This window comes from Callithrix jacchus, chromosome 7, assembly GCF_049354715.1.
Source record: "Callithrix jacchus isolate 240 chromosome 7, calJac240_pri, whole genome shotgun sequence".
In the NCBI taxonomy this organism is placed as follows: Eukaryota; Metazoa; Chordata; class Mammalia; order Primates; family Cebidae; genus Callithrix; species Callithrix jacchus.
In genome coordinates this window covers 47586032-47601800 of record NC_133508.1, presented here as the reverse complement: position 1 = coordinate 47601800, position 15769 = coordinate 47586032, and the positions used below count along the sequence as shown (strand labels likewise).

At 49.5% G+C, this 15769-nt stretch overlaps 1 protein-coding gene across 4 annotated transcripts in view; it reads left to right on the top strand.

Annotated features, from left to right (window-relative positions):
* The window catches only part of CLSTN1 (calsyntenin 1), a 104849-nt gene that overhangs the window by 86731 nt on the left and 2349 nt on the right, over nucleotides 1-15769 (top strand). For 2 of the 4 annotated variants that reach the window (XM_035307651.3, XM_035307650.3), the window contains 10 exons: nucleotides 583-831; nucleotides 1165-1286; nucleotides 5189-5351; nucleotides 9410-9466; nucleotides 10900-11057; nucleotides 11321-11469; nucleotides 11761-11987; nucleotides 12735-12905; nucleotides 13329-13474; nucleotides 15266-15401. In XM_035307651.3, coding sequence (XP_035163542.1) covers nucleotides 583-831; nucleotides 1165-1286; nucleotides 5189-5351; nucleotides 9410-9466; nucleotides 10900-11057; nucleotides 11321-11469; nucleotides 11761-11987; nucleotides 12735-12905; nucleotides 13329-13474; nucleotides 15266-15401 — 1578 coding nt within the window. The remainder of the gene's footprint in view (nucleotides 1-582; nucleotides 832-1164; nucleotides 1287-5188; nucleotides 5352-9409; nucleotides 9467-10899; nucleotides 11058-11320; nucleotides 11470-11760; nucleotides 11988-12734; nucleotides 12906-13328; nucleotides 13475-15265; nucleotides 15402-15769) is intronic. The other 2 variants (XM_035307653.3, XM_035307652.3) reach the window with 1 other exon arrangement.

Sequence of the window (15769 nt, the reverse complement as noted above, 5' to 3'; positions counted from 1 at the left end):
TTTCTAAGAAAAGGCATCATTTTTGTGTGTATTTCCCAAAGGTGGACTGGGTGTTTCTACTCAAATGGTAGTATTTGGATCAGATTACAAGAAATGCTTCCTTTCCCTCCCTTAAACAAATCCATGGTTGTTATTTATTTATTTTTGTAATTTAAAACCCTGATTTTTGAAGAGAAGTAAATCGAAAGGGCCAAGCGTGGTAGCTCAGGCCTATAATCCCAGCACTTTGGGAGAACAAGACAGGCGGATCACGAGGCCAGGAATTCAAGCCTGGCTAACATGGTGAAATCCCAGCTCTACTGAAAATGCAAAAATCAGCTGGGCATAGTGGCGCATGCCTGTAATCCCAGCTACTCAGGAGGCTGAGGCAGGAGAATTGCTTGAACCCAGGAGGTGGAGGTTGCAGTGAGCCGATATCGTGCCACTGTACTCCAGCCTGGGTGACAGAGCACGACTCTGTCTCGAGAAAAAAGAAGTAAACTGGAGCCAGAAGATTGCCAAGTATAAGGCAAACACATGTGTGGGGCTGGAGGTTCGAAGAACCTCTGGCTCCTTGAGTTTCAGCGAGCACTGTGGCTTCAGGTGCGGCCTCGGGCACTGCCGAGCTGCTGCCATCCCCGAGCGGCTCCCTGAACTGGACCGTGGGCCTCCCCACTGACAACGGCCACGACAGCGACCAGGTGTTTGAGTTCAACGGCACCCAGGCAGTGAGGATCCCAGACGGCGTCGTGTCGGTCAGCCCCAGAGAGCCATTCACCATTTCCGTGTGGATGAGGCATGGGCCTTTCGGCAGGAAGAAGGAAACGATACTTTGCAGTTCTGACAAAACAGGTAGGGTAATATCTCTGCAAACTATGCCAGGCCCCAGTGTCCAGTAGGGTGGGTGCCTATAGGCCATGTGCTATGCTGTGTGCCAGGGGCACTTCCTCCCCCAGAGCCATGGCCTGGGCATGTGCATCTTTGCTGTTGTTGCTCAGTGGGGTCCCCGGTGACCACAGGCCCCACTGCTCAGAAAAGCCTGAGTGTGTTTGTTTCTACACTGGCTCAGCTGAAGAGTTCATTTATGCAGATGAAATTGTGTCTTCAAAATCCATTCAAGAAATAGCTTTTATTTCTTCTTTGGGTCTTGAGTTGGCAATTTACCCACAGAAACTGCCTTTGCAGATATGAATCGGCACCACTACTCACTGTATGTCCACGGGTGCCGGCTGGTCTTCCTCCTCCGCCAGGAGCCTTCGGAGGACAAGAAATACAGACCTGCAGAATTCCACTGGAAGCTGAATCAGGTGAGTGAATTGAAAACACATGCATGGGGCCGGGGAAGGTGCTCACTCCTGTAATCCCAGCACTTTGGGAGGCTGAGGTGGGAGGATTGCTTGAGCCCAGAAGTTCAAGACCAGCCTGGGCAACACGCGGAGATCCTGTCTCTACAAAAAATAATAAAATAAAATAAAATAAATAAAATAAAATAAAATAAAATAAAAAATAAAATATATAAAAATAAAATATAAAATAAAATAAAACTGGGCCTGGTGGCACATGCCTCTAGTCCCAGTTACTTGGGGAGCTAAGATGGGAGGGTTGATTGTGCTCTAGCCTGCGTTACTGAGTGAGTCCCCCATCTCAAAAGAAAAAGAAAACATGCTAATTACCATCTTCTAAGAGTAAGTGGGTACTGCAGACTTGTACATGATTGGCTTTGTATAGTCAGTGTGTATTTATAATTTTATAATTTCTGTGTCTGTGGGTACTAGGGTAGCAATTTAAATCTGACAGCTTTCCACTAAAAGCCTACATTTTTTTCCCATGTATTTTATATATAAAGTATTGCTATAAATACTGTGTATTTTGGCTGGGCGCAGTGGCTCATGCCTGTAATCCCAACACTTTGGGAGGCTGAGGCAGGCAGATCATGAGGTCAGGAGATTGAGACCATCCTAGACAACATGGTGAAACCCTGTCTCAAAAAAAAAAAAATTAGCCGGGCATGGTGGCAGGCGCCTGTAGTTCCAGCTACTTGGGAGACTGAGGCAGGAGAATTGCCTCAACCCAGTAGGCGGGGGTTGCAGTGAGCCAATATCTTGCCACTGTACTCCAGCCCGGCAACAAAGTGAGATTATGTCTCAAAAACAAACAAAAATTTGTATATTTTATATTTAAAATACTGTTACTGAAATAAGCATCATTTGCTTAAAATTGGGATTGAGGCTGGGCGCGGTGGCTCATGCCTGTAATCCCCGCACTTTGGGAGGCTGAGGCAAGTGGATCGCCTGAAGTCAGGAGTTCAAGACCAGCCTGACCAATATGGTGAAACCTTGCTTCTACTAAAAATGCAAAAATTAGCTGGGCATGGGTAGGCGGAGGTTGCAGTGAGCCGAGATTGCACCACTGCACTTCAGCCTGGCACCTGGCGACAGAGCAAGACTCTGTCTCAATCAATCAATCAATCAATATTAAATAAATAAATAAGTAAATAAATTAAAATAAAATTGGGATTGAGATCCTTGTGTTTATTTCTGCATCATTTAAAGCCTTGGCCCCTAAACTGTGCCAGGGAACCCCAGGCGAATCAGCAGTTCTTGGCATCACAGGATGTCTTGAAATTCCAGGAACCTTTCAGATGCCACACAAACGACTTCTTGAACTCGTTGACAGTTTTGATCTTAGGTAACATTGCATTCCTTTTGATGATGTCATGTCTTTGGGAAGCAAATTTTCTTTTTCCTTGTTTTTGTTGATGGTGATTTTTTTTTTTTTGAGATGGAGTCTCGCTCTGTCACTCAAGGTGGAGTGCAGTGACGTGATCTAGGCTCACTGTAACCTCTGCGTCCCAGGTTCAAGCAATTCACCTGCCTCAGCCTCTTGAATAGCTGGGACCACAGGCACGGGCCACCACGCCTGGCTGATTTTGTATTTTTAGTAGAGACGGGGTTTCACCATATTGGCCAAGCTGGTCTTGAACTCCTGACCTCAAGTGATGCACCCGCCTCATCTTCCCAAAGTGCTGGGATTACAGGCATGAGCCACTGTGCCTGGCTGCAAAGCTAATTTTCTGGCAGTTGCTCTGATAAAAAGCAGATATCCGTGAAAACCTCCATGTGTCACAGGAAACAAGAGAACACTATAAAATAAGAAAGCCTCGTTAAGATCAGAATAGATCATTTCTTCTTTTAGTGTAGAGTTGGGGTGAGAAGGAAACCTTTGGCCTTATCATCATTTTATTTGACTCATGGAGTTAGTGGGCAAAAGCTGACATAACATTATATGTGCCTGCAGTTGCTAAAATACGATATTGTCTAAAATAATCATAGGAGATATAACAGTAAAAGAGGATAAGAAAGAAAAAAGTGTGGCCGGGCGTGGTGGCTCACGCCTATAATCCCAGCACTTTGGGAGGCTGAGGCAGGTGGATCACGAGGTCAAGAGATCGAGACCATCCTGGTCAACAAGGTGAAACCCCGTCTCTACTAAAAATACAAAAATTAGCTGGGCATGGTGGTGCGCACCTGTAGTCCCAGCTACTTAGGAGGCTGAGGCAGGAGAATTACTTGAACCCAGAAGGCGGAGGTTGCGGTGAGCCGAGATCGTGCCATTATACTCCAGTCTGGGTAACAACAGCAAAACTCTGTCTCAGAAAAAGAAAAAAGTGTATGATAGTGGAAAGATGAAGTGGGTGTTCAGTTGGCAGCATTCATCTTTTATTGGGGTTTTTTTTTTTTTTTTTTTTTGCAATGCTGATGCAAAGGCAATTGGTGTATTTTTTTTCATTAATGTGAGTGATTATTTCTCAGAAACTATTATAATTATTTTCAAGAAACTAAAGGCTTAGTCTGGAAAAAGTATTTTGCAACACAGGTAGACATTTTAGGTACAGTTCTGTTATAGTAGGCGTAGTCTATAATTATATATTTAGTTTCTTCTAAGTACATACTATTTAAAAACTATATTAAGGAAAAGTTGAGACTTGTATAAAAGCAGACAGATTAGTGTAGAGAACAGCCCTGTGTGCCCTTACCAACAACTGCCAACTGTGGATCAGTCTTGTTTCAATGTGACCCCTATTCATTGCTAATAATTTTTATTATCTGCTCAAACATTGCTTAATAATTTTCAAGAAATCCCAGATAGAGCGGATCATTCTTGTAGATGCCTATATGTCATTACATGTCTCTGACAGACAATCGTAATCACAGCACTCTTTCACATTAAAAAAAAACTAACAGTAAAATTTCGAATCTAATCAAATAGCCAGTCAGTGTTCAGATTTCAAGTAGCCTCGTAAACCTTTTTGTTTTTAATTTGTTTGAGTCAGAACCAGATAAGGGGCCCCCATTGCAGCTGGCTGAGGCGTCTTCACACACTCAGCATCACGGGATGGAAACGCAGTTTGATTTGGGGTGTCCTTGGAGCGGATGTTCATATTTATTGAGATCATCAACTTTGAGTTGGAAAAGAAAATACATGTACTGTGGTGTGCCTTATTCTGAGATTAAAGGCTCCTTCTTTGAGGAGGGAGATAAGAGTCTTGCTCTGTAACCCAGGCTGGAGTGCAGGGGCGAGATCTCAGCTCACTGCAACCTCCGCCTTCCGAGTTCAAGCAATTGTTGTGCCTCAGCCTCTCCAGTAGCTGGGATGAACCATCATGCCTGGGTAATTTTTGTATTTTCGGTAGAGACGGGGTTTCACCATGTTGGCCAGACTGGTCTCAGACTCCTGACCTCAAGTGATCTCCTCACCTCAGCCTCCCGAAGTGCTGGGATTACAGGCCTCAGTGAGCCACTGGACCTGGTCTAAAGGCATCTTTTATTTTTATTCAGAAAAGGAATGGCCAGTGGCAAACTAACTCAACCCTTTAGAGGGTGGGTATCTAGCTTGCCCATATAGGAACTTTCTGGTGCCATACTGTTAGCAGAGCAGAATTGGGCAGCTTCCTGCTTGGGCTGTATTCTGTGATCTGCGAGTGGTGAATGCCACGCAGTTTAGAAATGCCCTCGAGATGCCTTGGCTGCTTTTGGTGAGATGTGTTTGCACAGTATGTTGTGGTTAGATTTTTTTTTTAATCCTTTTCCTTCTAGGAAGACCCTTGCTTTGGGTGACTTAGTTTCCATGGGTGTTGTGTTCTCCTCCCTGTGTCTTTGGATGAGAGGGAAGATGGACATCTCATACTCCCTTCCCATTGCCTCTGTAGGTCTGTGATGAGGAATGGCACCACTACGCCCTCAGTGTGGAATTCCCCAGCGTTACTCTCTATGTGGATGGCACGTCCCACGAGCCCTTCTCTGTGACTGAAGATTATCCACTCCATCCATCCAAGATAGAAACTCAGCTCGTGGTGGGGGCTTGCTGGCAAGGTAACTGTCATGACCGCCCGCCCCCCGACCTGGGAATTAAGCTGCACGTTTTTACTAGGTTTGTGGCAACAGGCTGCAATCAGTGTCCTACAGCCTTACCCTTGAGTTCTGGATCTTTTCTTCCATTTCCTGTGTGCAGCCTTTTGGGGGCACTGCCAGTGTCCCACTCTAGCTAGCTAGCTCTATTGTGGGTGGTCCATAAGGTGATAGGACTGACCACACCATACCTTTCCCAGAAACCCAGGCGGGAGCATTCCACAGAGGAGAGAGTGTAGTGGGGGGAACTGTTTTACAAATTCATCTGTTTATCAAAAGGTTCACAAGGACAAAGAGGCAGCAGCAAGAGTCAGGCACAGAAATAAAGGACACAGAAATAGAAGTGCGCCTTGGACCTGGAGGACCCTTCCAGAGTCTTTTTCACTCGGTGACCTGGTAGGAGTACTGCGAGGGCTCTGTTCCCCTTCAGCAAGGGCCACGTGTGGGGACGATTCCGTGGAAGTCTCTGCTGAGAGGGGATCCAATAACCACGGGAGCATCAGTGCTTGTTACTTGTGCTTACCAAGTGGCAGGCTGTGTGCCAACTCCTTTGTACACGCCGTCTCACCTAAACCTTATAATCCCTTTTTTATAGCTGAAGAAACTCAGGCCCAGAGAAGCACAAGCCAAGCGTCACCCAGCTGGTTAATCAGGAGCAATGGTTTTGAATATTTTTACTTTGAAAAGCCTGTGGGCCAGGGGTGGTGTCTCACGCCTGTAATCCTAGCACTTTGGGAGGCTGAGGCGGGCAGATCACTTGAGGTCAGGAGTTCGAGATCAGCCCGGCCAACATGGTGAAACCCTGACTCTACTAAAAATACAAAAAATTAGCCAGGCATGGTGGTGTGTACCTGTGATCCCAGCTGCTTGGGAGGCTCAGAGAGGAGAATCGCTTGAACCTGGGAGGCAGAGGTTGCTTGAGTTGAGAATACCCCATTCCATTCTAGTCTGGGTAACAGAGTGAGACCCCGTCTCAAAAAAAAAAAAGGCCAGGCGCAGTGGCTCACACCTAATAATCTCAGCACTTTGGGAGGCCGGGGTGGATGACCACAAGGTCAGGAGATCTAGACCATCCTGGCCAACATGGTGAAACCCTGTCTCTACTAAAATACAAAAATTAGCCAGGTACGGCGGCAGGCTCCTGTAGTCCCAGCTACTCGGGAGCCTGAGGCAGGGGAATTAATTGAACCCAGGGAGTGGAGATTGCAGTGAGCCAAGATCATACCACTGCACTCCAGCCTGGCAACAGAGTTAAGACTCTGTCTCAAAAAAAGAAAAACCTGTGTACTCTGGGCCCACACTCAGACCCACCAGTCAGGGTTTTTATTATTGTTATTATTTTAACTTTTTATAAACATGGGGTCTTACCATGTTGCCCGGGCTGATCTCAGACTCCTGGATCAAGAGATCCTCCCACCTCAGCCTCCTGAAGTACTGGGATTACAGGTGTGAGCCACTGGACCCAGCTCAGACCTGGGATTTTAAAAGCCCTTTTTTGTGCCATGGAGCCCTTTGTGGTCTGGCAAGGCTGATGGACCCCTTCTTGTTAATCTACAAATAAAATACATAGGATTTCAAGGGTAATCAGTTAAACTGAAATACAGTTACTAACATCCTGAAGTATTAGTAACACCGGGGTACTTTACATGAACAAATGAAGAACCAGCTCTAGCAGCAGGTCCAACAGTGGTGTAAATTCCAAATCATGAGGGCTGTGTGGCATCTGCAACAGCCGTGGCCTGGGGTGCAAATACCAGTGACTTCTATTGGTGACAAAGTTGCAGTCACTGCTAACATTGCTGTGGTGTGTAGCCTACATGTATAACCAAAGGAAATGCTGAATTTCAGAAGTTGGTGGAAATAAGCATGTAATTTTTCCCATCCAAGTTCATGGACCCCTCAGGTTACCTCAGAGGTTCATGATTCCCACTTTGACCCTTGCACTTGACCCTGTGCTGTGCAATTTCAAGATGTCATCATCATTAATTACCTTTTTTTTTTTTTTTTTTTTTTTTTTTGAGACAGTTTCCCTCTTGTTATCCAGGCTGGAGTGCAATGGCATGATCTCGGCTCACCGCAACCTCCGTCTCCTGGGTTCAGGCAATTCTCCTGCCTCAGCCTCCTGAGTAGCCGGGATTACAGGCACGTGCCACCATGCCCAGCTAATTTTTTGTATTTTTAGTAGAGACTGGGTTTCACTATGTTGACCAGGATGGTCTCGATCTCTTGACCTCATGATCCAACTGCCTCGGGGATTACAGGTGTGAGCCACCGTGCCCAGCCCATTAATTACTTTTTGATCCGTTTTTTCTCCCTATGGAAACGTTATACCTTGAGTTATGAAAGATGGGTGGGGGCAGTGGCTCACGCCTATATTCCCAGCACTTTGGGAGGCCAAGGTGGGCGGATCACTTGACGTCAGGAGTTCGAGACCAGTCTGGCCAACATGACAAAACTCTATCTCTACTAAAAATACAGTAATTAGTTGCATATGGTGGTGAGCATTGATAATCCCAGCTACTTAGAAGGCATGAGAATCACTTGAACCTGGGAGTTGGAGGTTGCAGTGAGCCAAGATTGTGCCACTGTACTCTAGCCTGGGAGACAGAGCGAGACTCCGTCTCAAAACAGACAAAAACCAAAAAAACTCACACAAATTCTTTAAAATTCAGTTAATAGGAAAGAGGATCCTTTTTTTTTCTGGTAGTTTCTGCCACTCTTTTTTTTTTTTTGAGACGGAGTTTCACTCTTGTTACCCAGGCTGGAGTGCAATGGCGAGATCTCGGCTCACCGCAACCTCCGCCTCCTGGGTTCAGGCAATTCTCCTGCCTCAGCCTCCTGAGTAGCTGGGATTACAGGCATGTGCCACCATGCCCAGCTAATTTTTGTATTTTTAGTAGAGACGGTGTTTCACCATGTTGACCAGGATGGTCTCGATCCCTTGACCTCGTGATCCACCCGCCTCGGCCTCCCAAAGTGCTGGGATTACAGGTGTGAGCCACCGCACCTGGTGGTTTCTGCCACTCTTACTACACATTGGCCTTGGAGAGCTTGGGCTGTGAGCGTCATTCCTTTCTAACTGCGTGTTGTGGGGGGAGTCTTGGTGGGTGTGGAGGTAGCACATGGCTGTGGCTCAGTGAGCTTCACCTGGATACATTTCTGGCCTTCCCCCATGATGTGGCCCCACCCAGCTGCTCCCCAGAGGACCGTCGAGGGGAGGGCTGCGGGGTGTGAGGAGTGGCCTTTCTCCTACATGACCTGGAAAGTGTTGGTTCTGTGCTTAGCCACCGTGTGTGTGCGTTTCTGGTAGGACATTACACTCTGGACACTGGACCCAGGAGGTAGAGGAGCTGAAGGTGATTAGGGTCCCCAGGTCCACCATAGGCTCTGCTTCCCCAGGTGGGTTCCTTAGCCTCTGCATCTCCCTCTCATTCAGGAAAAGTGATTGAAAATGCCTTCTTTCCTCTATCGCCTAAAGGTTAACACCTAGACGGATGCAGACTTGTTTGGCACTTCTGAAATGTACAGACTTCCCCACGTTTTCTGTGTCCCAGGCTTCGGGCACTGCGCGTGCTATGCCGTTTCGTCTGCCCAGCATCTTCCCTATTAGGAAGAAGGTGCTGCTGGTCCGGAACTTGGTGTTACTTATATTGGGAGCAGCGCTGCCGCCTAGGCTGAGCCTCCTGGGAGTGCCCTACTTCATAGCACAGATTGGGGAGGGGAATGAATTCAGTGTGTGTGCTTTCACTCATCTGATTTTGAATCTAACGTATGTTTTGGCAAGGAAGATGTGGGAAGGTGGAATAAAAGAAGAAAAGCTTGGGGTTGGGGGTGGTAAGTGTCACTTCTGGGAAAAGCTGATTGAGTACAAGCTTGCAGATGGGTGCACCCCAGAGCGGGGCTGCAAGGGGATTTTCTCTTCGTGTTTTATACTTGGTTGCTTCAAACCTGGTTTTCAGGTCCAGTTTAAAGGCCCTAACCTCTCGGTCCTTTTCTGTTGTCTTTGTCTTGCTTTTCCACAGAGTTTTCAGGAGTCGAAAGTGACAATGAAACTGAGCCTGTGACTGTGGCCTCTGCAGGTTGCTGGATTTTTTCCCTACAGTTCACTCTTGTGTTTCATTTAAAGATGATACATTGATTCATTCCACATGTCGCATGAAATGGCCAGGTTGCGTTTTGGGCCTGGACACCATCTGAGCCGCTTCCCCGCATTGTGCTTTCCCATTGCTTCATGGATTCCCTTTTCCGCCCATGCTGACCCCAGTTGTAGCGAGGACAAATGACACCTCAGGCGGTGCACGCATGGGACTCCCCCCGCCCCCAGTCCAGTTTTACCCTGACCATCCTGCATAAGGCTCTCTGCTGAAATCTCACAGGCAGGTTTGGGAAGCTGCCTCGTGACTGTCATGCGGCTAACCATGAGACAGGAAAAGACTTGTTTCTAGATACTCTGTCCTGATTGACAGTAAACTTTAAAGAGACATTTCTTTTTTTGGGACGGAGTCTCGCTTTGTCGTCCAAGCTGGAGTGCAGTGGTTCGATCTCAGCTCACTGCAACCTTCACCTCCTGGGTGCAAGCGATTCTCCTGCCTCAGCCTCCCAAGTAGCTGGGACCATAGGCACACACCACTGTACCCAGCTAATTTTTATATTTTTAGTAGAGACAGAGTTTTACCATGTTGGGCAGGGTGGTCTCAAACTCCTGACCTCAGGTGATCCACCCGCCTTGGCCTCCCAAAGTGCTGGGATTACAGGTGCGAGCCACCATGCCCTGCAAACAGACATTTCTTAGAAACCTCAGTTCCTAGTGATGACTTACAGCGCCTGATTCCCGTACCAGAATGAGACACAATGCTGAAAATTTGTCTCTTCCTTCTTCAGTTTAAGAACAAGGTTTAGTTTAACCTGTTTCTGGCTCTTTGTTGTCATGTGTCAAGAGCCATTTTCTGGGTTTTGGTTTTCCTTGTAACATCTGCACTTCATAGTAACAGTCAGGAGTAGGAGGCAGGAAGGGTAGGGTGGGACTCAACACCATAGCATCCTTGAAATAGGCTGTTCCATGCAGGGGAGATTTTAAGCCTCCCTTTTGTCCTCCTCACCTGGATCATGTGGGTTCATTCCCCAGGGCGTGCTAGGTAGAGAAAACAGCCACGTGGGACCCAGTCAACTCAGAAGGCAGTGGCTGGAGAAGTGTCACCCTGCACCCTGGTGATGAGAACAGAGTAGGCTACCTTACTAGGGCATGGCCAGAGGTGTGGGGACACTCAGGGGACCTCGGCTTCAGGTGAGGCACCCCCAACTCCCCCCTTCTCCAGGCCATGTGCATGATCATGAATGGTTTAATGTCTTCATTGCGCTTCCATGTAGATTGCAAGGCTAACTGGACTTGGTATGAACTAACCTGCATGTCCATCCACCGAGCTGCCAGCACCGGTAACACCGCGCTGACTGAGAAGTGAGCTGGGCGATGCTGGGCTGCACACCTGATCTCCTGTTCTCCCCTGACCCAAAGGTGGCGACCTGCACATGACCCAGTTTTTCAGAGGCAATCTGGCTGGCCTAACTCTCCGTTCCGGGAAACTCGCAGATAAGAAGGTGATCGACTGTCTGTATACCTGCAAGGAGGGGCTTGACCTGCAGGTCCCTGAAGACAGCAGCAGAGGCGTACAGGTAACACTGAGCGTCCAGCTGCACAGCACTCATGGGCCCCTTAGACTGCAGCCCCGGAGGCTGTTGGGATGAGCCAGTAATCTGTGATTGATACGATTACTGTTGTGTAACAGCTGTGTTCGCTGGACTTTAACAAGCTTTTCTTTTTCGAGTCAGCAATTCAAATTGACCCCAGGCCGGTCCTCTTTGTGGAGGCCTCTGTGGCTTCAACTGCTACAGTTCCTGCCTTATTCCCCTCCTCTCTCTGTGTGGTGTGATTTCAGATCCAAGCACACCCCAGTCAGTTGGTGTTGACCTTGGAGGGAGAGGACATTGGGGCATTGGATAAGACCATGCAGCACATCTCCTACCTGAACTCGCGGCAGTTCCCCACGCCCGGAATTCGCAGGCTCAAAATCACCAGCACAATCAAGTATGTCCTGATTTTTAATAGTAGGTCTGTTTCTCTCAATGATGCCTGCGTATTTAGGCTTTTAAGCCTAACCTCCCTTCTGTAAGGAAAGGTGAGCCATCGTGTGTTATCAGAAGGTGTTGGAGAGAGATCTGAGTGACACTTAGGCATCATGTTGGCAAGCGTGTTCCTGGAGGGGCCCCTGCAGGTGTCAGCGGGAGCCTGTGGATCCTACCCCCCATGTGCCTTTGTACAGGTGGCCTCCAGGATCGGCTCCCAAAGCCCTGACCCTTCCCCGTTTCTTGCTGGCAGGTGTTTTAATGAGGCCACCTGCATGTCAGTCCCCCCAGTAGATGGCTACGTGATGGTTTTACAGCCTGAGGAGCCCAAGATCAGCTTGAGCGGTGTCCACCATTTTGCCCGAGCAGCTTCTGAATTTGAAAGCTCAGACGGGGTGTTCCTTTTCCCTGAGCTTCGCATCATCAGCACCATCACGAGAGAAGTGGAGCCTGAAGGGGACGGGGCTGAGGACCCCACAGGTAATGCGCTCTGTGACGTGTGGGCCCCTCACCTGGGCCGGAAACCCCACTGCTGCATGTACTTCTGGGGCTCTTTGCCTCTGTGGGATTTGGGAGGTTTCATTGTTTTTGTTGCTGTTCTTTCGGGTGTGCTTCCAGGATCCCACCGTGAGCTGGAGCTCATGTGATCTCGAATCCCGCCTGGAGGACCTTCCATCTTTCCCTGATTGCTCTCAGGCTCTGGGTTGCACCTGCTAGGCTGGTCAGCCATAGGGGCACGGTGTCCCCACAATTCTTGCTCAGGACGTGTGAAACGCCCCCATTTCCTTTTTGTTTTTTAAGATGGAGTCTCACTCTTGTCACCCAGGCTGGAGTGCAGTAGCCTGAACTTGGCTCACTGCAACCTCTACTTCCTAGGTTCAAGCGATTCTTCTGCCTCAGCCTCCCAAGTAGCTGGGATTACAGGCTTGTACCACCACGCCTGGCTAATTTTTGTATTTTTAGTAGAGATGGGGTTTCACCCTATTGGCCAGCCTGGTCTCAAACTCCCCACCTCAGGTGATCCACTCACTTCGGCCTCCCAAAGTGCTGTGATTACAGGCGTGAGCCACCCCACCTGGCCATTTTTGAAAGCGCCTCTCGCTTGCCTCTGTTGTTGGTCCTTAAAAGAGCCGTGTGGGTTTGGGGTGAGCCGGCAGGGCATGAGTGTGCCTGGCCACGCTGGGCCCCACTGCCCCTACAGTATTTCTGGTCGGACCTTTTTTGCAGTTCAAGAATCACTAGTGTCCGAGGAGATCGTGCACGACCTGGATACCTGCGAGGTAACGGTGGAGGGAGAGGAGCTGAACCACGAGCAGGAGAGCCTGGAGGTAGACATGGCCCGCCTGCAGCAGAAGGGCATCGAAGTGAGCAGCTCAGAGCTGGGCATGACCTTCACAGGTGAGGGTGGAGCGTCACAGCCATGCTGGTGGGCCAGGCTTCAAGGCGGGACCTTGAGAGCTCTTGGCTGGCGGCTGCCTGACATCCGAGAATGTTGAGTTATCTTAGAGGGAGAGGGAGGGAGCGCATTCGCTGGAATCACTGCAGACTGCACACACACTCCCGTCTCCTGGACAGGAAGCAGATGTGCAGCCACTACCTTCTAAAGGGGAAGGGTTGAGGTCTGGGATGGCACATCCCCCCCAGAGGGAAGAATGGCCCCGTGCATGTAGCATTTATTCCCATCGCTGGAAAGCCAACTTGGGTGACCCCTTGGCCTAGCTGACCCGGGTGTCTGATTGAGCTACCTGTGCTGATGGCTGCGGCCCTGCCCGCACTTTTGACTTAAGCCACCGGCAATCCTCCCCGTTTCCACCACTGCAGGCGTGGACACTATGGCCAGCTACGAGGAGGTTTTGCACCTCCTTCGCTATCGGAACTGGCATGCCAGGTCCTTGCTTGACCGGAAGTTCAAGCTCATCTGCTCAGAGCTGAATGGCCGCTACATCAGCAACGAATTTAAGGTGGAGGTGAGTACAGGGCTCCTATAGAGCGCGCCCAATAGCAGCATTACCTGATGCCCTGACTCGCAGCCCTGATAATCACAAATGCCAGTCCTTAGAGGATTCCTGGTGGCAGCTCTACTGGCTCATTCTGGTGGGGCGGGGGGCGCCTTTCCAGCACGGGGCCTGCTGCAGGCAACACCAGGGCTGGTAGGAGTGACAGGTTGTACTTGGGGTGGCCTGGGATGGGGGTGCTCCCCTTTCACTGGCTGCCTCAGCCTGACTCAGAGCCTAAGGAACCTTGCAGGGAGGTGACAAAGAGCAAGTGGCAATTAATGCCTTTTGGGCTTCTTGAGATTTCCCATGAGAGAAACAGGAAGATGCTTATTTATTTATTTAAGAGATGTCTCACTGTGTTGCCCAGGCTGGTCTTGCCTGCCTGGGCTCAGGTGATCCACCTGCCTTGCCTCCCAAAGTGCTGGGATTACAGGCATGAGCCACTATTCCCGGCCAGGGACGCTGTTTTAGAAAGAGCAGCACCCAGGGAACCAAAGGTTCTTTGCATCTTTGCCAGCTCACTGGCCCTCCTGCAAATGAAGCTGAATCCTCGGCCCAGGCTGAGAGGGGCTCATGCAGGGACTAGCACGGGGCAGGACCAGTGCTGCCAAGGCTGGTGGTGGTGACTCACAGGCCACAATGGCTAGAGGGCAGCTCGCCCTGCTCTTGAGATCATCCACAGACCTAGCCAGCGGCTGCTTCACTGCCCAGGTCCTCTGTGGCCTGAAGAAAACAGACCCAAAGTTACTCTTAGCAGTGGAATACCTCGCCATGAACTCGAGCAGAATGCTAAATCCAGTGCTGTAGAACTGTCACCCGTGTTGTTTGAGCCAGAGTGTGACAGATTTGAAATGAAATGAATTTCATTTGTGATTGATGCCGTCTTCCATATGACTGTGGTTTGAGGGAAAAGGTCTATGCCAGTGCTTCCCCAGTGACCCATGGGGAAGGACCACTGGTTTATTTTTCTGTTCTTGTTTTGGGTATGTTCTTTTATGAAATGCAGTAAAAATGAATTGCGCCCAGGTGTGGTGGTGCTGGCCTGTAGTCCCAGCTACTTGCCAGGCTGAGGTGGGAGGATTACTTCAGCACCGAAGTTCCAGGCTGCAGTGAGCCGTGACTATGCCTGTCAATAGTTACTGCACTCCAGCCTGGGCAACAGAGGAAGACCCAGCCTCAACAAGTAACAATAACTAGGGAAGCGAGGCGCTTCCTGATGTGCGGCAGTATCAGATTGTGGCAGCACTTTCTGAGTGCGTATTACTCCTTTTGGTTTGGTTGGTTTTTGTTTTTTTCTTTTTCTTTTCTTTTCTTTTGTTTTTTTGAGACGGAGTTTCGCTCGTTACCCAGGCTGGAGTGTAATGGTGCGATCTCGGCTCACCACAACCTCCGCCTGCTGGGTTCAGGCAATTCTCCTGCCTCAGCCTCCTGAGTAGCTGGGATTCCAGGCACGCGCCACCATGCCCAGCTAATTTTTTGTAGTTTTAGTAGAGATGGGGTTTCACCATGTTGACCAGGATGGTCTCGGTCTCTTGACCTTGTGATCCACCCGCCTCTGCCTCCCAATTGTGTTTGCTTTTAAAGTGCTTACTCTTTTTTTTTTTTTCTTCTCTTCTTCTCCTGTAGCTCCGTTTGTCCCTAGCTCCAGTCCAGGAGCCACTCTTGAGTGGCACTGGTCATGTCAGCTGCACGACTCCACTGTCCGCTCTTGGACAGGCTCAGGTAGGCTGTCTCCAGTGATCCTCTCTCTGTGTACTGCAGGTGAATGTAATCCACACGGCAAACCCCTTGGAACACGCCAACCACATGGCTGCCCAGCCCCAGTTCGTTCACCCGGAACACCGCTCCTTTGTTGACCTGTCAGGCCACAACCTGGCCAACCCCCACCCGTTTGCAGGTAGGACAAGGGGAGGGAGACGGAGCCCAGATGCCCCATGCCATCCACCCTGCCCCAGCCCCACCGTGAGCACAGCCTCTCCTGCTCAGAACGACCGCCGGGCATTCCCTGTCCCAGTTATTCCCCGTCATACACAAGGGAAGTAAAGCCCTCAAAGGGGACAAACGATGTCACCACAGCCACAGAGCAGAATGTGGCCCAGCCAGATTGGAGGCCCGTGCCGAGTTCTTCCTGGTATTTCCTCCTGATCTGTGGGTGGGTTCAGGCGAAGCATGCTCTCCAGCTGAGGAGAGGTCCAGGCACAGCCAGGGAGGTTAAGGATACGGTGGCCCTCTGGCTGAGCGACTTCACTCACACTCCCCCATTCT